The sequence below is a fragment of the Lagopus muta genome, chromosome 17 (genome assembly GCF_023343835.1).
Source record: "Lagopus muta isolate bLagMut1 chromosome 17, bLagMut1 primary, whole genome shotgun sequence".
Lineage (NCBI taxonomy): Eukaryota > Metazoa > Chordata > Aves > Galliformes > Phasianidae > Lagopus > Lagopus muta.
In genome coordinates this window covers 10,856,264-10,881,578 of record NC_064449.1, presented here as the reverse complement: position 1 = coordinate 10,881,578, position 25,315 = coordinate 10,856,264, and the positions used below count along the sequence as shown (strand labels likewise).

At 47.0% G+C, this 25,315-nt stretch overlaps 1 protein-coding gene across 21 annotated transcripts in view; it reads right to left on the bottom strand.

Annotated features, from left to right (window-relative positions):
- FBRSL1 (fibrosin like 1) overlaps positions 1–25,315 on the bottom strand; it is a 417,331-nt gene that overhangs the window by 233,085 nt on the left and 158,931 nt on the right. For 15 of the 21 annotated variants that reach the window (XM_048964519.1, XM_048964530.1, XM_048964514.1 and 12 more), the window contains 2 exons: positions 15,707–15,808; positions 6,767–6,802 (listed from right to left, as the gene is read on the bottom strand). The exons of 2 other annotated variants lie outside the window; for them this stretch is intronic. In XM_048964519.1, coding sequence (XP_048820476.1) covers positions 6,767–6,802; positions 15,707–15,808 — 138 coding nt within the window. The remainder of the gene's footprint in view (positions 1–6,766; positions 6,803–15,706; positions 15,809–25,315) is intronic. 4 more of the 21 variants (XM_048964517.1, XM_048964522.1, XM_048964524.1 and 1 more) reach the window with 2 other exon arrangements.

Sequence of the window (25,315 nt, the reverse complement as noted above, 5' to 3'; positions counted from 1 at the left end):
CCCTGCTGGGCTCTCACCTGACGTTAGCAGACATGGTGCCATTTCTCTGCTCTCCCACCCATCACAAGCACAGGAGTGCTGCCTTTCTGCTGTACACACAGCTATGTTCCCCGGTATGTTTGCATCTTAGCAGCCTGCTACACTGCAGCCAGGCTGAAACACCAAGTGAGAAAGAGAGAAACCTCAACCTGCAGCACGCAACAGGTTTTCTCCCATTTGCAGTTTTTGCAGCAGAGCCACACATCTCAGTATATTACCAGAGCCTTCCTATGGTGTGAGATCTCGCTTAGGATTGTATCAGTTTTGCTAAATTACAGTTGCATCTATGTATTCTGCTAAGGCAATGAAGATTTGTCTCTAGCCCTTAATAATGAATCACAGTTTAAAAAAGGAGTCAGATATGTGATTCAATTGAGCAAAGGCCACTAACCTACAGGAAAGCCTTCCTAGCCCAGGGATATGCAGGTAGTTTTATCATCAGTCCAAATAACTTACCCTCTGTTGATCTGTTTATTTCCAAGCAGTTCAATACAGGGAAAATCATTTGGGGACATAAGAGAAATCAGTTCCTGAGCACGGGGACAAGACACTATTCCACAGAACTGTGCAATTAAACATTTTAAATTGTACAGTGCAATAAAATGGCAGCATTCTCTAATGCCAATAGCATCCACAACATTAATTCACTCCATCTCTTCTCCTCGTTCTCTCTTGTTCACCTATTATTAAGGTCACCAAAACATGTCATTTGTCTCACTTCCACAATAGCATTATGAGTTAACGCCACTGTTACTTCCTCTGCTACTCCCTTTACACGTCGTGGTTTTGGGTGTAGGTTTCAGCAAGGGCATATTGAGATACGAGATAAAACAAGAAAGCGTGAACTCCCTCACCACGTAAACTTCCTCTGAGGAACCTGCAGCCACATGCAGCACAGCAAAGCCCAGCACCCTGCAGCCCTCAGCAGCTGGCTCTGTCAGCCCCTTCTCCGTGCACAATGCCCCAGCTTTGCTCATTCCCACTGCGTGAGACTAACAGAGAATTAAAACACGAAACCCAAATCCCTGCAGAGGCCCCAGACTTTTACCCCCTGCTCACTGTGCTCACCAGGAGAGCTGCCCCAGCCCCAATCCATTGTCTGTTTGCATTGTCTTTCTGTTGGTTTTGGTGGAGGGAATGGAGAGAAAGGGAGAACAAGGCATGGGACTGTAAGGAAAGGGAGCTGGGAGAAGACACAGCAATGTGAAAACCACTGAGACAGATGAGCAAATACTCTGCCCTGTTATGCAAAGAACGCTATGGCATATACATAACACAACTGCCTCAGGATAGTCTGAATCAAAAAGGTCCAGAAATAAAGACCAGATTCCCTCAAACTCCCTTGTCTTTCCTCTTCAGTAAGATGCAATTCTTTCTAGGCTGGTGAATTCAAGATGGATTTAAGACAACTCCTCATTTCAGTGTGTAAGGCCACTGACAGCAAGGTTATCCTGCCCCAAAAGCTGAGGAGCACGGGGAATTTTGGGGGATGAGTTTGTATAACAGCATCTTTCTGGACGATGAGAGATCTGATCTCCCCAGCACTCCCAGCCAAGCTCGGGGTGATGGCAGGGAGATTAAAAACATGGGCAAAACTCACGCAGAAGTCATCTGCCCCCATCCCTCCAGGGGCTCAGGCACCAGCTGGCTGCAGCCGCCCTGCGCTGGGGCTGCATGGAAAGGAGCAGGCAGCAGCCTGAGCTGCTGCAGGAACAAAGCCGTTCGGGAGCCTCTGGGGCAGCCCAGTGCCAGTGCCACTGGTTCATGCAGACTGAAACTTCGCCAGAGAAGGCCCTTTGTGCTTATTTATGGCCAAGGAGATGAGTGAAAATTTATGGGACTTTTCATCCTAATTAAAAGCAGAAGCCATCTAAGAAGAAACAGATTTTTGGAAAAGGAACTTCTAAAGGAAATGTGTTGTAAGGACGTTCATGGGCTTCAGCATTTGTAAAGCTGAAGTACGTAGTTCATTTGTGTTTGTACTTCTGCTTACGCTTTTCACAGGACGCTTCAAAAACCCTCAAGAGCCCTCACAAATCTGGAATAATATATGCTCTAATTAGTCACCAGCACTGAGCTCATGGGTTACAGACACAGGGGCTAGCTGAGCTCGGCTGGCTCACAGCAGCCTGGCCCTGCCTAACTCAGCTCTCAGAGCAAACTAACGCGGGCTGTTCATCCAGGAAATGCTGTCTGTCCATGTGAATTCAAACCTGGCCTTGTGAAGTGAGGCTACTTCCACACACACAAAGAGAACAACAGCAGAAGCTAATCGCTTTGGGTTGACACCTACAGTTCTGTTCTCGGCTGTCACATATTCCAGCTGCCTTACAGAAAGAAGCCCTTTAAAAAGTCTTCGTATTTCTATAATATATTCTCATTTTTCTATCTTTTGTCATTCCCTGCATTGCTCTTACAGACCACACACCACTTCATCGCGGTCTCTTCTTCTTTCCTCTTTCTGAGTATCTGTCTTCTAAGACAGGGCGCTGCTCCACCCAAGGAGAACCTACCTGCCATTCTTCCTCTTGCCCAGAAAAAGATGACAGTTATAGTCCCTCTTTCACACTTGGCATCACAGCAAAACAAGACTGATACTTATCTTAGAATGACTGGTCCCTTATTCGTAAATCTTGTCCAGAAAGTCTTGCTCATTTTGCCAGTCCACAGGCACACCATTGTAGGAAGTGCATACTAAATTCACTTTTTTGATCATTTAACTTTGGCTCCAGCTCAAGGAGTTTTAGATTCATAACAAGCGCCCTGTTTCCAATATTGATTTTTGGCATGGGAAAATGCTAATTTATCAAAGGTCCAAAAGAGCAATGATTTTTCCAGTCCAGCTACAAAATTTTACCTACCTACAAGGAGAGATTTTTCATCAGTGTGACAGATCAGCAAGCAGAGGAAGCCCATTAGTTACAAGTTGAGTTTGGCTCTGGTCACTGAGCACACCTCCGCAGCCACGAGCTGCAGCCACAAGAACTCCCAAGCAGGAGCAGTACATGCTTCAGTGCAATAACGCTGCTGATCTTAATGCAGACACTGATCTTCCTCAGGATGCCAGTCACAAAGGCAGCTTTGGACACAGGGATCTCTGTGCTCCCACGTGGGCTGTGGGGCAGCGCTGACCCAGCCCTCCTGGTTTCTTTGGGTGGTTCTTCACATCCACGAGCTGCAGTCTGAGCTGAGATGCCGGTTTCTGGTGCTCAACAAGGAAGATGTAAAATCAACAGAATTTGATTTGCTGCCAGGGATGTGAGTAGGCCGCAAAGACTTTGATATTTTGCTGAAGCTCAGAATAAAAATCAGCTGCCGCTGCTGTCAAGTGTGTGTTACTGGTTTTGCTTAAAAGAAATCTTCCAAGAACAAATGCAATCAAACAAAGCTGCCTCATCCTCCTGCACTTCTGCTCTGAGGACCACAGGTTGCTTCACTGGCTGTCCATCTGCCATATGCTTTCAAGCTTACTCGGTTATTCGCTCCTGCATTTTATTCCTTTCCATTTCAGAAGCGAACAGCTGCACAGATGCTTTATAAATAAACTATGTAATTTTTTGGAAAAGGTTTTTTGTTTATTTTTTTAAGCTGCTACAAACTCCCACCTCCATCCTTCACTGTACTCTGCACAAGTTAGTGAAGTTCACCTGCAGCTTGGCTTTGCGTGATGGGCTCAGCTGCAAACAGCAGCAATACTGCAGCCATGAGCAACAAACTGCACGGGCTGATCTTATGCTCATTGTAGCCACTTTCTAAGTATTTCAGATCCTAAACTGACTTAGGTATCAGAAATAAATTTGATAGGTGGTCCAGCCTCAGCAATGCAGCCAATCTGTAACCCTACACGTAATTTCAAACAAATCAGTGCATTTTCGGGTGGACAGGCCTCTCGTACTGTTAGCAGAATGAAAACCTGTTCTGGCTGCTCAAGAGGACAGACAGACCTTCCTGACTCAAATCACATATCTCATCTGTGCGTGCAGGAAGTGCATGTACATACATGTAACCATCAAGTCATAAAGGGAATAAGATACGAACCTCCATAAACAAACTGGTATTCTATTTCTCAGCACAGCGGAAGCACATATGAAACACATGCTGCTGATGAGATAAGGGGCTTGCAGAAACAGTACAGACATCAACAAGTCTCACGTTATTGACACAGAGCTACACATCATTCCAAACTTTATTTTGGGAAACAGCTTTGTAAGAAATTTTGCCTGTGACATCTTCAGATAGACTGAGAAACTATGTGCTGCAGCACTGCCAGCACTACTTTTGTGGCTCCAAATGCAGAAATGAAACCTAGGTGCAGCTGAAGGCAACCCGGGCTTTTGTTGTCTTTGGTGAGAGCCGAATTTCAGACCTGTGCTAAGCATGGCCCTTGTGTAGGAAGTGCTGCTCCCCTGTTGGATGGCTGAAACTTGGGCTGAGACTTCTCACACAAGGTAACTACTACAGGCCAAGTACTCTTCCTGCAAAAGCACGTCCTTAACATTTCTACCACTGCTTCTGAAAACAAACTGGTCTGCAAGGTTAAGGGAGCAAATGGCAAAGTGAGTAGATTTGAAACAAGGAACACACTTGTTTGTCACTGAAAAAGGAACACACACAAAACAGTTTGTGGTGTTCACACAGCTGCTTGTGGAAGCAGTACAAGCACTGTGCAGTGATAACACACCTCACCATTTCACCAGCAGCAGTCTCCAGTGACACCAGCAGTACCAGGAGGGCAGCAGGCGTGTGCTCCCCACTTAGCACCACCAGCAACGTGCTTTCCCCACAGCTGGCAAACAACCTGTCTGCTGCAGAGCCAAACCACTGCTTCTGTGTTTTGCACTCAGCTGCTTTCGTGAGAATAAGAAAACTGCTACTGATATTACGGACAACCCCTGGGTTGGGGCCAGTCATCTCAAAGCCACGGTTTGAACGTCTCTCTGCCACCTGGGAGGATCCGCTTCCAGAGCGGGTTTGGGCCAGTGAGGTCTGGCAGGGCTGGAAGTGATAGGCTCTGCCTTATGCTAAATCAATTTAGAGCAGCACTGGAGTCTTAAGAGAAATGGCCAGCCTCAACAGCTGGTACGTGGTGAGGCAGAAGGCAATTTAATAGGAAAAATGACAACCCATAAGGAAAAGCAACCCCAGCTCACACAGCTCACAATCTCAAAACACTGCCTTGGCATGCGGAAAACCTGCTAAGGGAGGTAAGAGCTACGGGTTGCCTAATAAAAGAAACTGATCCCCGCACATGCACAGAGCGGGAGCTAAAAATGTTCTCAAATTCATTTATCTGAGAGACAAAAGTAAATCTTTTAACATTCAGCAGTGCTGGAAAACAGTCCTATGATTTACAGGCTTAGAGATTCTAAAAAGAACTCTTTGGGCCTTTTCCATTACTCTGAAATCTGCGTTACAGCCAGTGGGAAACTGCTTCATTCCCACACCGTGCCCTCGGTCCTGCAATCTGTGAAGGCGATTCATTATTATGTATGTGGTGCCACAGGCGTGCAGGGCATTTTTCAGATAAACAGAAGATGCAGCATCTGCCTTTAGAAGCTTAGGTGAGTCCAGCTGTTCGTGTGATGGGAAAGCAGCGCTCAGCCAGTCTGCCAGGATAGATTTCAATCCCTGTCCAGGAGCAAATGTTCCTCATCGCCCAGTGAAGTCAGCACTGATACTCACCTGGGATGCTGGAAAGCTTTTGATGGAAGGATACTTCAGAGATACGTGTTGTTACTGTCTAAAAATTTGTGACATCATTCACAATACTTTAAGACTTTTCAAGTCATGTTATTTTGTAAAGTGTCTGTGATTCAGTTGTGCTTAGCTTTGCATCACGCATTTCTGATAACACATATCATAGCATGCACCAGCGTTACCCTTATCGTAACAGGTATCTACACACCACACGTTTGTTATGACAGGCAGACAAAGCGTGATTCCAGGAATTTTCATACTGACTTTGCTAAGCCACTCATACCTTCTCCCATTTTGTCATCAGTATACACACTAACATCTATGTGCCTGCCTTTTTGGACAACTGAGCAGCAATGGTACCCAAATAGTTGTACCACCTCTACACGAGCAAAATGCGACTGCACATAGAAATAAGGGACATGTGAACAGAAATGGTCAGTTCAACATCACTGCTCCACTGCACACACATGACAATACCACCAGCCCCGTACCTGGGACGCTCCTGCGAGAAGAACAGAAAACCTTCCTCTGAAAACAAGGGATTTTGTTTTTCTGCCACACTCTCTTGTAACTCAGGGCTTGTAAAAAAAGAGGGTATTGACTTGTTTTTGTCCAGAGTGGTGAAGGACACAATTCTTAAAGCACAATAATTTTCCCTCTGATTCTTGTATTTAATGCAAAAATGACAACCTATATGGGAAGGAGTGGGAGAGAGGAGGGAAGCAGCTCCCACCAATGTTGAAAACTCCCCACATGTCTTTCAATCCTCAGGAGCTGACTCTAGCTCAAATGCACTATCCAACAACCAAAGAACCCTCTCCAAAGGCATAAAATTAAATTCAAGGATCCCCAGACCCTTCATGCTCCCTCATGTCAGACTGGTCCCTTGCCAGGTGCATGACAGGCCCGTTCTCTACGCCTACTTCTTATACTCTGCATTTCTTTCATGGCAGTGGATATGCAATAGGTGGTGTAGACCTCTGCAATCAACATCAACAGAAGCGAAAGAATTAGCTGTAAAATGACTTACGGAGTAGCCTCTTCCTGAAAGCGATTGAGCAGAACTCTGTGGGAGGAAACAATATGCCACAGTAAGTAATGCAAGAGATTCTGTGTAATGTAAGATCAGATCATTTTGTGATTCCCTCCCCCAGCCCGGTATTACTTAGGGGAAAACTTCACAAACAGAGCGTCTCAAATTCTCTCCTGACATCCTGCGTGCTGCCACGGGAGCGACAGCAAAAGAGCATTTCCAGGGCAGGGCTCTGGAGCTATTTCAGACAAGGATTATATAAACTATAGCATCTTCTAACTGAGGTAAAGGCTTGGCGTGGGATACATCTTCATAGAAACAGGGACTCAAGGATGCAGTGGAGTATTTGTTTAATCTGTCCCTCTTCAAGAGGCAACAGCCACTTCCATGCAGCACATGGGCATACAGACGTCCCCCGGCTCAGGCAGCACATCTTGCCTCACCAGCTCCAGCTCTGCCACGTAACCACGCAGTCCACTTCCATTCCCCTCATGAATTCATGAGCCTGCAGCCTTCATCGCTGCAGTATTACCATATGACAGCTCTATCTGAAACAATAGCACCGAAGCACTAATTTATCATCTCTCAGAGCTTTAATAAGCATTCTGTCCCTTTTGAATAAGTTAAATTATATTGTTTACTTCTGCTTTTCAGTCCAGCTCCTCCTGCTCCTTTCTCTACCACATCCTTACCTCTTTCACACACTGCCAAATCACTCAGTGCTTTTCCCTTCTATTATACCACCTCCAGCCGCTTGGCTCTCCTTCCCCTCACCACAGCCCAAGGCCACTGAGCTGCTACTCGTCGCTGGCAGTGGCCTCCTTGAAGCAGCTAAATGAATTCCACCTCTATCTGCAGCTGATGCTCTATGCCTTCTTTTTGGAAATTGAAAAGGAGCCTGGAACAGTTCAGCACGTGACAGGGAGGGAGCAGCAGCACATGACCCAGCAAGCACTCTGCAGGCCCATTTCCAAGTGTGATTTATAATCATGACGCTCTTGCTACGTGATTTTATTAAACAAGATTCAGGGAGTCTTAGCAGCCCCGTTTCTAACAGTGATATTGCAGTGGGTATCAAAGCCTGAACAAGAGCACTGACGCACTGCAGGCAGACCTCAAAGATCACCTCTCTTCCTGCAGCAGCACAGCGTGTCACTGTGGTACTCAACAATCACAACAGCACAGCACCCCCCACAAAGACCGGTGCAAACTGACCGTGGACTACTGCAAACACCTGCAACTCCCCACCGGTACAACAGGACCCTCCTTGCTGCCATTCCCAGAGCCCTGCCTGGCACACAGTGCTCTGGAGCTCTCTGCTCTGTGGGAAAAAGGCAGCTCCAGGGCAGGTCTGAGATGTCAGTAACAGATCCTTTATGGGGGCAAACCTTCGGCCTTTTGTGCATCACACATGGATTTGCCTTCAAGCTGTAAAAAGCTACAGAGGTATTTATAAAACCTCTTCCATCTAAACTGCCCAGAAACTGCAACAGATTGATGAAATGAAGGGAAGCAACGCTTCTTTCTTTTTGAGAAACTAAAAGGAACCTATCACTCCTCCTAGATACATGTAAAAAAACCCAAACGCTCATAGAATTCAGTTTTGTATAGGAGGAAAGTTAGCAACAACATCCTGCAGTTCCAGCTGAACACAAGTCCATCCTGGCTGGTTTGATGGCTGCTCTGCTGCTCACCCTGAGCACGGATGGGAGAGGTGGGAGCTGGAAAGCAGGGCGGACGGCGCTTCTTCCTCTGCCCCTCACTCAGCTCGCTTTTAACAGACCAACAGTGTCTAACAAATTGGAAATAATAACCCAAACCAGAAACAGGAGGTTTCATTTAAAGCTTCTCCCTAGGGAGACAGCCCCTCCGAGCAGCCTGGCTGTAACACGGTTCTTTTCAACCTCAGTGACTTGCGGACTCCCCAAATACTTTCCAGGCACGCCAACCGCAGAGCCGCGTTGCTGAGATAACGGCCCGGCATCCCAGGCTGCCCAAGAGCCCCAGGAATCTGCAGGCCAATGATTTAAAACCACCCAGCAGAAAAGAATAAACAATTGCTGAATAAAGTGTTACATCAGAAATAATTAAAACGGAATGGCAATTTACGCTGGCATTTCTCACATCTAAGGACCGCTTTCTCCTTTGCGAGTTTTAACATTACATTTCCTGGAAATCGAGGGGAAAAAGGTTTTTTTTTTCCCCCTCCCTCAGAATTTTTATTATGCGTATAAAGTTAGAAGCTGGTGAACACTTTGGATTCAACTTGTAAAATTCTTTCCAACAATTAGAGCTGTTTGCAAGCATTTTTCTGCACATCTAACAAACCACTGCTGCTTTCTTGGTTAGCTGGGAATGCTGGGGGCTCTTTTGGGGGATCCGTACCAAAGTGCCACATGGAGAAGCTCTGAAGGCCCCAATGAAATTCAGCTATGAGTGCCAGAGCAGAGAACAGTTTGCACGCAACCGCGGTGGATGTTCCTAAAGTGAATATCTTTTGGGGTTGACATAAACGTAGTTCAATCCATGTGTCTCAATATCCACATCAAATAAGAGGGAAAACGATCAATGTGGCTGCAGATGTAAGAAATCTTAGTGGGAGTTTCACTTGGCCTCTACCCAAGCTGGGAGAAACCTGTGGTGGTGAACGCAGGCCTGCGTGGCAGGAGCAGTTCCTGGGCAGCCTACAGCTGCAGCCTCGTACGGCTGCTGCCATGCCAGCACTGGTGGCCCTCGTGCCTCTCTGCTCTGCACTGCCCGGAACACCTGGAGCTTCCAAGGGAACCTGGTACTAGTTAGGGGCAAAACGAGGCTGGTCTGCACATTTAATGAGGTGTAAGTGGAACTACAGTGCCAGGTGGCATTTGTGCATGAAGACAAATGGCTTGTAACGTTTTGCAGATGATGTGCTCTTTTGCAGCTAAAGATTTTTAGTTCTTTTTAAGCCCAAGGTTAAAAACAAAACCAGACAGCACAGACAAGACATTTCAGTTGTGTCACAGAGTGAATTACTTCTACTCTGGGATAGCTCTCCTGTTAATTACACTGCTTGTAAAAAATAAATACACCTTTCCGGCAGCAAAGACAAAATCCTACTGTTGAAAAACTCAACTACTCCCACACCAACGTCCTTCAGAGTTGGAGATGCGCTGCAATTTTATTTAAGAGGTCTCCATTCATTATAAATACCACAACTGCAATCTAGAAGAGAAAATCATGACAAAACCTTGCTGACAACCTTCAGCAAGTTTTTCCAAGCTAGTCTACTGAATTGATGGCAAGTGTTATTTCCTTGTATACATGGGAAGCCTTCCCCTGCTCTTACGATGCAAAACAAATCAAGACTCATGGTTTGATGGGGAGTCTTAAAACTATCCTCTTGTTGCCTTTACTTCACTGAGCTCTAAATCACTCTACTTTTCTAAGCAGGGATCAGATTCTAGCACGGTACATGCAGGGGCAGCCACCGTCCATCGTTTCCCAAAACTCTGCAGATGACAGTTCACTAGTGGGGATCTCCAGGCTCCATTTTAAGGCCAGTTCTCCTTAACGTTCTCATAAATGACTTGGATATAGGACTAAAAGGTGTTTTGAGCAAGTTTGCTGATGATATGCAATAGGGAGGAGCTGCTAACTCTACCAAGAGGCCTTGTGGAGAGATTTAGACAATTAGAGCTGGGCAGTCACCAACAGCACCAAGTTTTATGCCGTTGGTCTTATGAAGAGTGGCTGAGGGAACCAGGATCATTTAGTACGGTAAAGAGGAGGCTCAAGGGAGAGCTTAATTGCAATCTCCTTCAAAAGGAGGTTGTAGCGACATGGGGGTCAGCCACCTTCCCTCGATAACAGTGACAGTGCAGGAGGTGACGGCCTTAAGTCACACCAGGGGAAGGTCTCTTTTCTCTTGTGACAGCGACAGGACCTGAGGGAATGAAGCTGCGATAAGAGTGGGTAAGGCTAGATACCTGGAAAAGGTTCTTCACCACAGGGTGGCTGGGCACTGGCACAGGCTCACCAGAGCAGTGGGCGCAGCCCTGAGCTGCCCAAGCTCCATAAGAGTCGGGAGAACGCCCTCAGTCCTGTGGTTTGATTCTTGGGTGCTTCTGTGCAGGGCCAGGAGTTGCACTCCTTCCTTACAGATCCCTTCCAACTGGAGATATTCTGCGACTCTACAACATATTGCCATTCCAGGCCTTCCAAAGAGCTCCTTCAGGGTTCCACACTCTGCAGCATCCCCGTGCTCAGCTTTTCCTGGTCTGAAGCACACAGAGCTCTTCTGTCCCTCCGCACCCTGCCTAGAGCTGAGACCGGGCATCCCACGCGTCTCGCTGTTCATAAAGAGGATAAAGGTGGACCTGTGGTGCCACTGCGGTCCAATTCTCACTTCAGTAGATCTTTTGATCACGCTTCTGGCAAGGTACTTCAGCCTTAGGCGCACGTAATGGACCTGCAGCTTTGTGCCCTGTGCTGCTTTAATCCCCTTCCCCCAGGAGGGGAAGCACGGTACAGAAAGTAGGAGGGAAGGGGGAGATGGTGACTGATGGCACACAAAGAAAAGCAGATCACAGCAAACTGTTTGAATTAGAAATCACAGAAATTATTTTATATTCATCTACCAGAGAGAGAATTTCATATCTAGTCTATACAATATGCTAAGCACTTATCAAAGAACATTCAGAGAGAGGAAAATCTCTCAATTTCCTAAAAGACTGCTGTCTGTTAATACATTTAAAGAAAAACAAACAAACATACAAAGATAGGATGATGGAAAATCTGAACAGATAGCCTGGGGGATGGGAGATGAGAGGAAAAAGCTCTGAACAACTTAGTAGCAGGGCTTGCTTTTTTTTTTTTTCTTCTTTTTTTGTTCAGCTGAAGTCAATCCCTTGAAAAGGAGAGTTTTGACTCTTAAGTGGCCAGCACCTCTTGCAACATATTTCCTAATCAGTGAGTATTTACGGTCGATATTTTATATTTCCAATTTCCCCCTAAGGGCTCGTGAGAAAGCAGCACACCTGCCAACCTTTTCAGCTGGGCCAATAATTGCCAATTTGCTCTTTGCCTTAGTATATCACTCAATTTAGCCCTGGCTGTGCCCTGCATACATCCTCATTCATCTCTGTGCCCCCATGACAATTAGAGTGTTAGCTTCAGCTAACTAGGGCAACTATTCTACTAGGGTTGGAAGACAATTATTAGTCTATTTTCCCATCTTGTGGCAACAAAATTGAGAATCCATGACAATTATATTCAGCAATTCTGCACTCTGCCGCCTGCTCCCCCTCCTCGCCCCCACCTTCCGAATATTTCAAATTATCACAGCTCTACTACCACATTCAAATTTTCCATGTTCACAGGGAGTGAGGCTTCTATTTAAATGATAATGAGGGACGATCCATTCAATTTAGCGAGGGAGAAAATCCATTAAAAAGCAGGCAGTTCTTAAGCTGATGGGTCAAGAAAAAGATAAAACCCTTTTTTTTTTTAAAGCCATTACACAAGGCTCTGTGTGGATTTTTGGACTGCTCAGGACATCAGAGAAGACTAGGACAATTATGGAACACGGGGAAGGCCAAAACAAGATGCCCAAGCCTTCCACTTTTACTTGGGTCAACACAACAAAACAGCAGTATGGCTTATCTGGATCTTAATTCTCTGGCAACTTCCAATTACCGCACTATGAAAGACAGCAGAGGAAAATCCCATTTTGGAGAAGGGCTGTTGACTCTGTGCTGGTTGTAGAGGACTCAAGAATACACGTGTAACAGGGACGACAGCTTAGTAATAGGTTTTAAGGGAATTTTACATCAACACTGGGAACGTAGACAAGTGGCAAATTCCCAACCCCTGCCCCCCGCACCGCTATCTCAGCTGTACAAAACCTGGGTTAAAACTGGTCTGCTATCCTGCTCAGAAGTTTCATCATCCCAAGGACGAGATCAGCCCCAACAAATCACACCTCTGCAGCCAAAGATGATTTCACCAGATGATAATAAGCATTTTTTCCCAGTGACCCATAATAAATGGCAGTCAGCGTAATGTCTGCAAAGAAGGGACTGCGGAGCACAATTGCTGTTTTGCTCTGAAGCTGCAGCGCTGTCTCCTCATGGAAGTTGCATTGTGTAACAGCAGAACACTCTGTGTCTGACGGCGGTGTGTGTGTGCGTGCCCGTGTGTGCAAGGCACAATCAATCAGTGGCTTTGCTTTTCTTTAGAGTGCAATTACTTCACGACAGACCAGGCCACCTCTTGACTTCACGGTCCATTAGAGACTAATGACATGCATTAATGTAAATAAAGAACAACTTACTGGCATCCCACTGAACAAGTCACCTCGAGAAACAAATCACACTGAGGAGCTAAAGCTGTTCCTAACAGTGCCTTCCCAATGGAGCCCTCCGTGCGGCTCAGGGAGGGCCGCAGTGCCAAGCATGTTCACTGGCACTTCCAGACATGCATTTCCCACCACACCTGCTGCGTGCTGCCTGCAGCAGCCAAACCCGCTGCCTCCCGCCTCATTTACCGCATTGTTCACCCAGGTTAATGGGGACAGGGATGGAAGGGAAAGGCAGCACGAAAAACAGTCCTGAAGGCCAAATGCACCAAGCAGGAGAGCCACTTGGCAAAGAGCAATAAGGAGCCCAGGTGCCTGCTGGCACAGCACATCCATCTGCAAGGAGCGCAGCCACTCCAATGCAACCACATCCTAAGAGCTCCACGCATAGCCCCTAACCACGAGAGTGCTGCCCCTGCCTTCCCTGCACAGCCCTCCTGCCCAGCCCCTTCCCCACCCTTGGTGCTGTGCAGGTCTTGCACTGCTTCAGCTGCCCACCACTCACAGAAGCCACGTGCCAGCTTACACAGCTTCAGAGCAGCGCGAGGACCTTCACAGCACAGATCCTGTGCAAACTGAATCTCTGCAGCGCGGCATCCTCTGCTCCTCCTTCCCTTGCCCCAACAACCTGCTGCCTTGCTCCTTGGCACACACATGGGGAAAACCGCCCGACTGCGCCCATGGGACTTTCGGAGACTTTCTGACAGTTACTAAATAGACTACAGAACATTTACTGGTACACAAGGAAGCACTGTACGTAATTAAAGCTAAACTGCACTCATCACATAATGAACGAAGAGCATTCTGCGATTCATGAACCTTACTTTTCAAACCGTTTAATTACTAATTTGAAAAATTCTCATTTGCAATGGGTCGTCGGGTCACGAGAGCGACTCCAGCAAAGCTCAGAAGCGTGCCCCGGCCTCCAGGCGCTGCCCAGACATCCCCATTGAGCGAGAAGAAAAAGAGCGCCTATTTCCCACTGCATTTCACCGGCTGATTAACTGCCTTTGAAGGTTTGCAGGGAATTAGGCAGTCACACTCCATTCCTACAGGCGCTGCCCGTAACTCCGAGGGCAAAGGGAAAAGAGGAGAAAGAACTGCAAGTGCGTAGGCTTAACGAGGAGCGGCTCGAGGAGCGCTTAACGCTTTGACCTGCGCTAATGGCGGGCTCTGCCTGCCTTCTCCCTCTCCCACGCCCCCACGTCGCCGTGCTGCCAGGCGCTGCGCTCACACACCTGTCAAGAGCGGCCACGGGGAGGGCAAGGAGGGCATCGCACCGACGTGGACGCGCGCACGCAATGGGGATCGCTGCTGTCTGCCCCGCTGGCGGTGCCCCTCAGAGGTGACGACCCCCAGGGCCCCCCGCCCGCCCCCAGGACGAGGCGCCGGCGCTGCTGGGCGCAGCTCGCAGGACGGGGCCGCGTCGCTCCTCCTCCCGCTGCGGGGCTGTTCGCAGCCCCCATTCGCACTCCAAACATGTAGAGAGAATTTTCCCCCGTCACATTTCCCTGTCAGAGCTGTCAAGCTGAATCCCGCTTTAATCTGCCAAAAGCACTTTTCTGCTGACATTTTTAATAAATACTTTCAGCTTTTAAACACATTTGTGGGAGCCATTTTTCCCCCTTTTTCTCCCTTCTCCTCCTATAGAATGGGCTCTGAAAGCCTTAATAGCAAATACGTTACACTTATCAAAGGCTTCCCCCCCTTCCTTTTGCATCCTGAAGCGGAGGTAGTGTTTTCAATTTTAAAGCTAAATTAACTGTCCAATTGAATTTAGCTGGTGTGAGCCGTTTTCTGTGACAGGTTTTAGTTATGAAGCATATTTTACATTAATAGAACTCAACATGAAAACCACTCGCTCTGGGATTTCTGTGGCTTGCCATTGAAATGGCAAATTTAATATTTCAGACATGCTCGTGCCAGCGTTTGATTATTGTTCTTCATTTAAATCTCTCCTAACGGGAAAGGTCCTAATTAGTAAAAAATCATGTTTTAATGAAGGCGAAATGCTAATTGCTAACACAAAAAGCCTTCATATAAAATTATCCCAGCACTGCCATTGATTTCTCGGTGACTCAAAAGCCCATTTGTGTGTTTACACACGAAGGCACCGTTTGCTTTTGTTTTATCATAACATTTCACTCAACATACCATCAAATTTCCTGAGAGAATGACAGCTCTCCCCCCAAAGCCTCCCATATCTTGGAGGCAGGAGGCGTAAAATTAGATGAACTGACTTCGCACCCAAACTACGCAATTATGCGCAGGAGCTAAAACCAAAAATACTGTAAAAAGCTTTTTAACACAACTTCGTGGAGAAAACACAACAAAGCATCAAGCCGCTTTTCCCCGAGGAATAACAATTCCATTTTGTTTTCCCATCTCTGATCTTTCGCTTATCATATTATTTGCACCGTGATTATAGTGTTTGCGAGGCAGCTCAACCACTTATGCCATAACACTCAATCATGACATAAAAAAAAAAGTTATTACACAGTGACCTCTGGATGCCAACATTTGTTCAGCAAGATTTATGAAAAGCCGTGTCAGCAGCGGGAATTGCTGCAGCCAAGCGGTGCTTTCTCCTGAGCGGTACTTACATCACTGAGGCGGTCCCTGGAGCTGCTCCGCTGAGAGCTTGTGGCCTCCCTGATGCTGTCCTCCTCGCTATTTCTGCCACTTCTGCTTGTGGGGACCTTCATCTAGAGGGAGAAGAAGGAGGGGGAAAAAGGAGATTTTCAAGCACTGCCACCTGTTCCCGAGGTCACCGACAGCGCTTCACAGCGTCGCTGCTACGCCCGTGGCACCATGGAGGGGCTGCTTCCAGCTCACAGCGATTCTCCAAAGTGGGGCTTCAGCACACGTGCCCACAGATAACTCCTACCGCCAGGGCAGGTCCTCTGACCACCCATCTGTCCCTCCTGAAGTTTGTTTCTGTTCGCACGTCGTCTGCTCAGCGAGAGGCGACAGCGTGGGACATCACCCAACTTCCCACTGCCATCTGCAAAGCGCGCTGCCGGGCAGGAGGAGGATAGGATAGATGTGTCATTCACAGCTTCCTTCCTGGGCTCATTTACTAACAAATTATTCTGTTAATTCCCTTGTGAAATATTGGGTGGAAAGAAGTGTTTAATTTGTTAATAGGTTCTATTCATATCAGTTTGGTTCAATTTAAATTACACTATTTAAAATGTCGGCTGTACAAATTGGTACTTCTAATGGCAATAAAACCCCCTTGTTTCTCTCTGTCCTATTTCACTGCAGCCTGCAGCCCTAGTAGAAGGTTTTCGCTGGTGAACCCTACCACACCCCAACCTCTACCAAGAGGGATTTTACATCTGATACAACAAGGGGAGGCAAACCCTGCTGGGATCTCCTAGAAGATCTTCCACCAGTGGCAACTCTGCATTTGCATCCAGTAATAAGGCAGGAATCGACCACTTGAAACTCATCACGCTAAACTCACCCTGCTGTATTTCCTTAATAAAAAGGCCAACAACATCAAGCACTGAAACCTAACCATGTTACATCAGTGCTGTGGCTACCATCAATCACAATTTTCCTCCCGCATAAAGTAAGTACATTTGAAAAGATCTTTTTTTCAAAATACCTAAAATTATCGGCATTCACTTATTATATTCTCTTTTAGGTCTTCATTAAGCAATTCTGATTTCACTTATCGCATTATCTTGACTAGGATTCATGCCAAGCCAATCGGGTAAAGGGCAGAACCCAATTAATTGCTGCCTTTCAAGCCGCTGCACTGCAGCTCTCCTCAGCCCCTGGACGTACGCTCACTCAGAGCACAGCTCTCCTGGTTCCCACTCATCCCCCACTTCTGCAGCTCCTGGATTTGAAGACTCTCAGCTTCCAATTTCAACGCACCCAGATACAACAAGCACGTTTGCTTCTCCCCAAATGGAAACTGTTGAACTATTCCAGGAAAGAACCGCAATCTCCCTAAATGCAATAGGGAAATACCTGCTGAATTCCCTGGCTTTCCGATCCGTAACCGGACTGCTTTCATTTAGCAACACATCAAAGCCTGTAACCATTACTGTGCTTTTGACATAAACAACTGGACAGCTGCAACTTAAAGGAGAAATAAATCACTTCCTAACCTTCCTAAACCTTCCTAAGCGCCAGCGTTCGCTGTGGGGTTATTCAAAGGGACTAAGCTGTTCAAAGTTAGCACAGCCTTGCACAACCTTTTACCAGACTTCAATCCTTTGCTGTTTTTCTCAAGTTACAGTATGCTCCAAACACCACCTGCTTCTTTCCTCCAAGTTTCATTAAAGGAGAACTACACCTACACACAAGGTAACAAATTGAGACAATTTGACCTGACAAGGTCTTGCACGGGCAAGCAAATTAGAAGCATCACTACTGCCATTAACCTTTCCAAGTAAATATCAATTATTAAACTTGCAGCACTACCTCTGTCCCCAGTTTGCTGCTGTGAAGTAAGAGGGTCATCAGCCTTTTTGACAGATGTTGTTCATTTACACCTGCTGCCTGCCAGCGGGGGAGCCTGCACACCCGCAGCCCCAGCGCTGAGCCAAGCTGCCTTAATTCATCAGTAATTACCCTAATGAGCCACATGCAGGACCCAGCTAGGAGGACAAGTTGTTCTGCTAAGTGGATGCAATGGCTTCATGGGCACTCTCAGCAGCCCGGGGTATCACAGCAAGCCGGTCAGAAGCTTCTCTTCCAGTTGCTGGCTGCACGACTTCCAATCATTTCCTCTGGCTGTTTTTGCCTGAGGTCGAGAAATTCCTCCTGACTGTACCCCCTAACCAAGCCTTACAATAAAACCTGCTGCTGCCCTGCCTCCAAAAAAGCTTCTCCTTCTCCACACTGCAGCAAGCTGACCAGGCCCAGGCAGCAGAGGCGAGGAGGCGGCAATGCAGCCGTGCTGCAGGACCCCATAGGGCAAGGCACAGACCTGCAGCACAGAGCCCAGACAGCAGTGCCACAGCTGCACAGGAGAAACATGCTGCACCTTGCTGTGCTGGGAACTCACACAGACATTACAGCAACATCAGTAGCAATCGTTACATATTTGAATTATAGGAGCCAAATAATCTAGAGGTACACACGAGAAGGAGGCAAGGCAACGCAGAGCAAAGAAAAGCTGGACGGTCCCAGCTGTGTGCCATCGTTCAGGTGTGGTCTGCAGCAGAAAGCACTGACCTGTTGTTGGGAACACAGCGCTGCATGGCAGGCTGGCTTGGCAGGAGCGAGGGAAGGTCCAGAAGGACCTGCACGGCCGCGGTCCATTTGCATGCTGCAGGTGCTTGCAGACAATCCCCAGCCATATTTGGAGCCAAGAATTATGAACCCTGCGCTGTTGGACATCATGTAGCATGATTAAATACCATAACTCATTCCAGTAATAACTCCGGCTCTCATTAAAGTCCAGCTCTGCTTCCTGAACTGCTGCTGCCTTTTCGTTCCTGCCACCAAACCTGAGCCCTCTCTACTTCTCCTAATGGGGCATGGGCAGAGGGAGATATGAATGGGCAGAACGGGGTCTCAAATCCCTCAAAGGGCTTTTCATTATTACCGAGCTGGCTCTCAGCACCAGAGTTTTAATCATAACAGATCAGTCCATTCTCCATTTACTTAAGCTTCGTCCACGTCAGAGCAAAGCTCATTTTTATTTGGCGCACCTATTTTCAAATCACAAGACCGCTGTCCCCACTTGTTATTAATAAACACACTTCGATTTATCACAAGCTCTGCTGAAGTGCTGCGGGGAGCCTGGGGCAAAAGGAGACAAATTCTTTTCTTAAGTTGTTCTGAAAGGTGCTGGGCTCCCCGACCCTCACCCCCATTAACCCAGCACAGCTAGTTCGCTCCTGCTGGGAGCTCCCCGGCTTGCGCGGCGGCGAGCCTGGACTGATCTTGTGCCATCTCAATATATTTGTTCATTATCTTGCGCACACACAGAAGCATTTGGAAATGTACTCGGGGCACAGGCCAAATTGAATCATCTGCCTTCATTTTCCACACGATCTGAAGCTACAGCTGCTACAACAGGCTGTGGGATTTTTATTTTCCTTCCTTAGCGGTTTTTCCTCTCTCTTAAAGTCACAGCGGTCGGATTTGAAACCTCTCCCACAGTGCTTGGGTGCACGCCTGCTTTTTACAAAATGGGTCACGTGGACACACGGCCGGGAGGAGAAATTCCCAGCAACCCATTTCTGTGCTGTTCTGAAGGCAGTGCAGGAGGAAACGCCCTGGAGGAGAGACATAATGAAAGCACTGGGCTCAGGAATGCTTCTTCTGGTGGCTCCCCTGGGTCTGTTCGTCCATCCGCTCCCCTGCCTTGGCCAAGCAGCCACCGCTGCCTCTGTGCTGCACCCAGGGAGCATTCCCACAGGCACAAGCGTGCCATGCAGGTCAGAAGGGGACAAGGAGGACCACACAGCTCCGTGCCCATTCATGGCCTTCTAGGAACGCATTAACTGCTCGAGAAAAAAGTTTAATTCCTTTGAGAGCTCTGGAAGATCAACTTTCGTGGTGTTGAGAAAAAGGAAAGACCCAACACAGCCATCAGATTCAGGATTTCACTGACTTCGAGGCCAAAATTTTGGCATAAGCTGCCTGGAGATAAGTAGGCGCAGCAGAGAGACATCCAAGTTGCAGAGCTTACATCCGAGCTTTCAGCTCACCGGGGATAGGGATGGATCCACCTTATGCTCATCCATCTAAACTAATGCTGCATCTATCAGTGCGTAACGGCCTTACGCCACTCTTTCCTACAGGGTCAGCCGGAGGAAGAAAACTTTCCTGCAGATAGCATCTCAGAATAACAAAGATGATTCCCTAAGGCTGCAAGAATCATTATGAGCAACTGTTCCAAAAACTTATCAAAGCTAATTGTAAGGCCTGTTCACTTCCCAACAAACAAGAAAATTACGCTTAAACTATGTTTCAGGAAGACTTTTTTTTTTGCTAACATATGCTTGGCATTTTATTATCAACTCCCAGATAAGCTTGTGTTTCTATTGGTAGACTATCAGCAGCAGCAGCTTTCTGCAGCAAGACACAGTAAACTGCCTTAATAAATACAAATGGACAATTTAATTAAGATATATTGGAGACTTGGAAAAAGTACTATTTGTGGATGAAACAGTCTGTTAAGGGATCATGCTCAAGACCAGCTCCGTGTATTTTAAGCAGGCAACAATAAGTGGCAGAGAAACACTGCACAGCGCTCTGCCCCAGTGATTAAAGAGCACACTGAAATTATAAACATCAGTTTTCCAGAAGGGAAAAAAAATAGCCACGGCGTTGCCTCTGGCTTTAATGCCTGAAACAAAACAAACCATTTGGCTTTAAAAACGTACTTCTTTAAACCTGAAAAGACCCATGTATCAAAACAAGGTGGATTCAGCTAAACACATTACTTCTGACTTGTTTCCTTGAAAATCCGGCCTTAATGCATTCTAACAAAATTTATCTATCCCAAGCATACCTCATAATGAGATCAACTGGGAAAAATATCAGGCTTGTTTGTATATTTTATACTTGCTCTAACTTGGCAGTTTGGAGATTATGTATTCCCCAGGTCCCTCCTTAAATCGTTTCACACGCTGCAATTTGATTTTCTTTGCTTGCCCTTTTCCACAATTTTTTTGATACATTTTATTGAGTTCTGGCTCAGAGGGAAACGTTCCCTTTGAATTAAGGGTGCAATCATTTTTTTCCTCTAAATAAGGACATATGGCGTAGAAAGCAATGTTATGGTCTGAGGATTTTATGATTGAAGTAGGACTCATTTTAAAAAATGACAGTAACATCAGGTTAGATCAGAGCAGTTTTTCTAATTGGGTGGTGCTGCTGTGGATGCTGCGATCAGCTGTCACAGCCATAACTCACCACCAGTACGACACGTCCATTTTTACCTACTGCGATAAAGAGCAAAACAAAGCCCATCGTCACGGCGCAGAAAGACATTTCTCCTTCCTTATTTTTATATAACTTTGGATTGATGTAAAAATGTGTTGTACGAATTTTAGAAGCTTAGAGTTTATACATTTGACTGGCAGATAGACAACTGGTTTCTAATGCTGGCTTAGCTGTTTGCTCTGGAAAAGTTATTTGCACCGCTTGTACTGCAGCTCAGCAGACTGTAACCCGCTGGTTCATTTTAGCCTCTTTGGGATGCGAGGAGAGCAAGTTCCTGTTAGCAAAGGCTTTCTGCCTCCGGACTGCCGCTCAGCTGTGGCAGGAGGGTGGGCAGCAACGCACCACAGCAAAACACAGTGCCAGGGAAAAGTCAAAATACTCAACCAAGGCATTGTTGGTTTCTCCGCTACTTGAGTAACACGAACTACTCGTGAATAACAGCACTGTGCATCAGTCCGGACAGCTGACACGAGAGGCATCTTCAGTTTGTAAAAACAAGTGAAAAGCGATGCCATGTGGTGTGGCCCCTTGGCTTTGCAATTTTTGGAGGAGCTGCTAAATGTGCTCCTGTTTGCCAGAGTGACATCTGCAACAAGCTCAGCTTTGGCTCTCCGAGAGAAGCTCCTCCAGGGCTGCTGTCCAACCTGCATGCAGTACAGAGCAGATCTCAGGTTAGGACCTGAGGGCTGCAGCCTCACACTCCCTGCAGTGCCCAGGCAGGCAGCAGGGGATTCCCACTCATTCTGCATTTCTAAATGCCCAACCCGAGAGGAACTGCTGGATTTTACCTTTTTGATTGAGAGTGTGCCAGTGTCCCAGGGGGCTGGAGGAGCACTTTCCAGCAGTGCCCCACACCCAGAGGCCTCAGGAGCAGCAGGGCCAGCAGTTCTGCACCCAGCCGAGGCGCTGGGACAGCAGCACACGCACTCCCCAGCACACGGGCTGTCAGGCAGCCTGGCCTGTGCAGCAGAGCCACACTGCTGCCCTGCGCTGCCAGGATGGCCAGGTGTGCCACAAAGCAACAGCTCCTGCTCGTTCTGAAAGAGAGCTGGTGCTTCAGCAGGCAAAACTGCTCCATTTTCCAGCTGCCATCAGACCTGCATAGCAAACTGCACTCTGCGTGCCCCCAGCCGTACTTGGCAGATGGTAGGAGACAGCTGGGAAAATCTGGGTTTGACATACGTCAGTGATAAACTGCGCCGGCACAGACCTGCTGGGGTTACAGAGAGCTGTGTGCGAGCAGCGAGGTGCTGCACGGCGCTCAGCCACAGCCTGTGCTCACCCCAGAGACACAGGAGCAATGGGGCTGGCAGGGCAGCACGGCTCTGAGGTGAGCAGGCACAGCACAAGGTGGCCCAGCACAACATGGTGCCCAGCGCACTGCTGGTGCTCCTCCTCACAGGCCCTCAGCAGAAAGAGCTGAGAAACCACACGTAGGCACCTATGTTGGGTCTATACGTAAGGGAAGGCGCTCGCAGGCACAAAACAGACAGATGTTACTTGGTGACTAAAGAGCCAGTCTGCATGAGGTGGGTGTGTAATCACTGACAAGACAACAGCACCTAATAATTAATACGTCAGGTGTCATGATACGCCAGATGCTGGATGCCCTATCTGTCCTTTAATTTAGCCACAGGTCCAAAGGAACAGCATACAACACTCTTGAGGAGAGCTGAAAGCCTCAGAGCAAATTACTAGATAAGATTTGCAGCTTCAAGTTTCACCCTCAGGCAATGTGGACCTATGGCTCTCAGTTGTAAAGTGCCATCCAACCTGCACGCAGCAAGAAGTTGATTTTGCACATTTTTGGGGCAATGTGAAAGAAAGGGATACAGACAGCATCAGCGGAGGGCTCGTACTGGAGATGCAGCACGTGCTATTGGTGCAGGGGCAGGACCTGGGTACCATCAGCCAAGCATCACCTGAGTTGTGTTCAGCTGGAGCCAACAGACTGCATTAGGCTGAGTCTACACAATGCTTTTAAACACCATGTAGGAGGCAATCAGAACTGACAGCTCTAACATTGCTGTCATCTACGCATACAGATACCATCTATTAAAGGCTAATATCAACAGCTGTGATGTTCAAAGCAGAAGTAGATTTAATATACATATTAAATTGTCCAAAGCTGCAGGAGATGTTTCAAAATATGTTAGGAAATTCAACCAAGAAAAATCTCTCTGTATATCACAGTATTTCTCTGCTAGCAACACTATCCATCAAAAGTAACAAGTCTGAATCAAAGACAAAAGAGATGATAATCTTCAAAGGTGATTTTAGTAAGAGTAAATCTCCAAGGGCTAAACATATTACTAATGATGTCATGTGGACAAAAACATTCAATGCAGTTGTGCTTTGCTCTTGGAAAGAAAGCAGACTCATTCCCCAGCATTTGCTAAGAACAAACTCATCTAAAAACAAAGCACAGATGTGTTGCACAAGTCCCAGAAGAATGGGAGTTCATGTGCACATGGATGGCATCAACAGATCTGGAATAGCTTCTGAAAGAGGTAAGTGTTGGGGAAGGAGTGAAAAAGAAGCAATTGGGACCGGCTGGGCAGCTACAGCCAGTTATGGGCACACTACCCTGACACCAGGGCTGAACAAGAGAAGAAATACAAAACCTCCTTCTAATGATTGATTTAAGTCATATTTCAGACAGCAAGGCTTTCTGGAAAATTAATCTATTTCAGTAAGTCTGGTTTCATTTCTTTGGTAAGTCTATTGAAAATAGAACTGGAAAAATACAATATATGTAATCCTTGATGTACACGTACTGGCTGATATTCTGAAAAAATTAGCATGATATAAATATCAAGAAAGCATATATTAAATGGGGACCATCTCGGGTAAGATCTCAGAACATAGTGTCAATAAATAACCATCAATGTTTATTGCAGAAGATGGAAAGATTAAAACAAGGCTTGCTGTTTTTCAATAGTTCCATCAATATTTTTGTGGAAAATACACTCTCAAAGCCACTGCTGATAAAATTCAGACACTTACAGTATTTCCTTAAAATCAAGTAAGGATGAGGAGAAGGCAGTTGTAGGCAGCAGCTTGGATTCCTTCAAAACCCCTCACGACCAAGAGCACATCCAGAAGCAAAGCTGCGCCATGCTGCGAGGAACGAAGGCAGCTGCTGGCAGCTATGAGAGACCTGATGGTGCCAAACCGAGCTGCCTGGGAAGAGCTGGGAGCTGAGCTGCCCATCGAGGTGCTGAGCGATGGGCAAAGAGAACTTCTCATAGCGATCTGCAGACACCAAACACTGTAGGTTCTCTTCCATAGTTGAGGGCAGGGCTAAAAGTGTTCCCGTCCCTCTCTCGAGGGGACTCGAACCCTTCCAAGTGTCCCACGTGAAGGGCCCTCTATTTAGTACCATAGGGTTTCACAGTCATTACTAGGACCCCAAAGCACCACAACAGCACAATTAAACCACCACCAGATGTGTCATAATAATACATGCTAAAGAAAGAAAAGACATACCGTGTGCAGATACAACAATTTGCTGTTTAAATTAATTCAGAAATCACTACAATCCCTATAAACCCAATATACAAAACATATGCTACGTAGGCATGTGTAAGCTGCATGCAAATCTTTCCAAATAAAGCCACACATGCAACTAATAAGCTGAAGTGAAAAACCAAAGCAGAAGAAACAAAGCAAGTATGTGCAAAGGCTGCCTGAGGAGTACTAAGAGGGCAGGAGCACCTTGAGCTCCTTCATCTGAGCAGAGCACTCGTGTGTGGCTGCAAGGAAGCCAGCTGTGGGCACAGCACCAGCAGAAGACTAAGCTGCGTGGCACAGCTGAAACTGCAATAGGTAGCAGGTGATCTTTCACCTATATGGGAACATGCCTCAAACTGCACGCTTTCAGCCCTTCCACAAACCAGCCCACAGTCACGCCTCTGCAATGATCTTTATTTCCTTCCTCTGTTATTTCTGGAGCCCCCCCAAAACGTAGGAGCACGGCTCCAGCACAGCAGCAGCTGGTGTAAACACCAGCATTCAAGGCAGGAGAACCACGTCTTGAGAGCAGATGGTTGGTACGAGCTGTGGTATCACTTGGATTTTGCAAAGCAAATACGACCCCCAAATAGAAGTACATTTTTCCTTTAACTTCATCTACCTCGTTCTAGCCAGACCCACGATAGGCTTTTACTCCTCATGTCCTCCCAAACCCCTGCTCTCTAGGCTTCTCAGGACGTGTTCTCTCCCAGACAGCTCTCCCTCCTGCAGGCGCCCATCCATTGTCACCCCAAGCAATGCAAAGCTTCCCGAGGAAC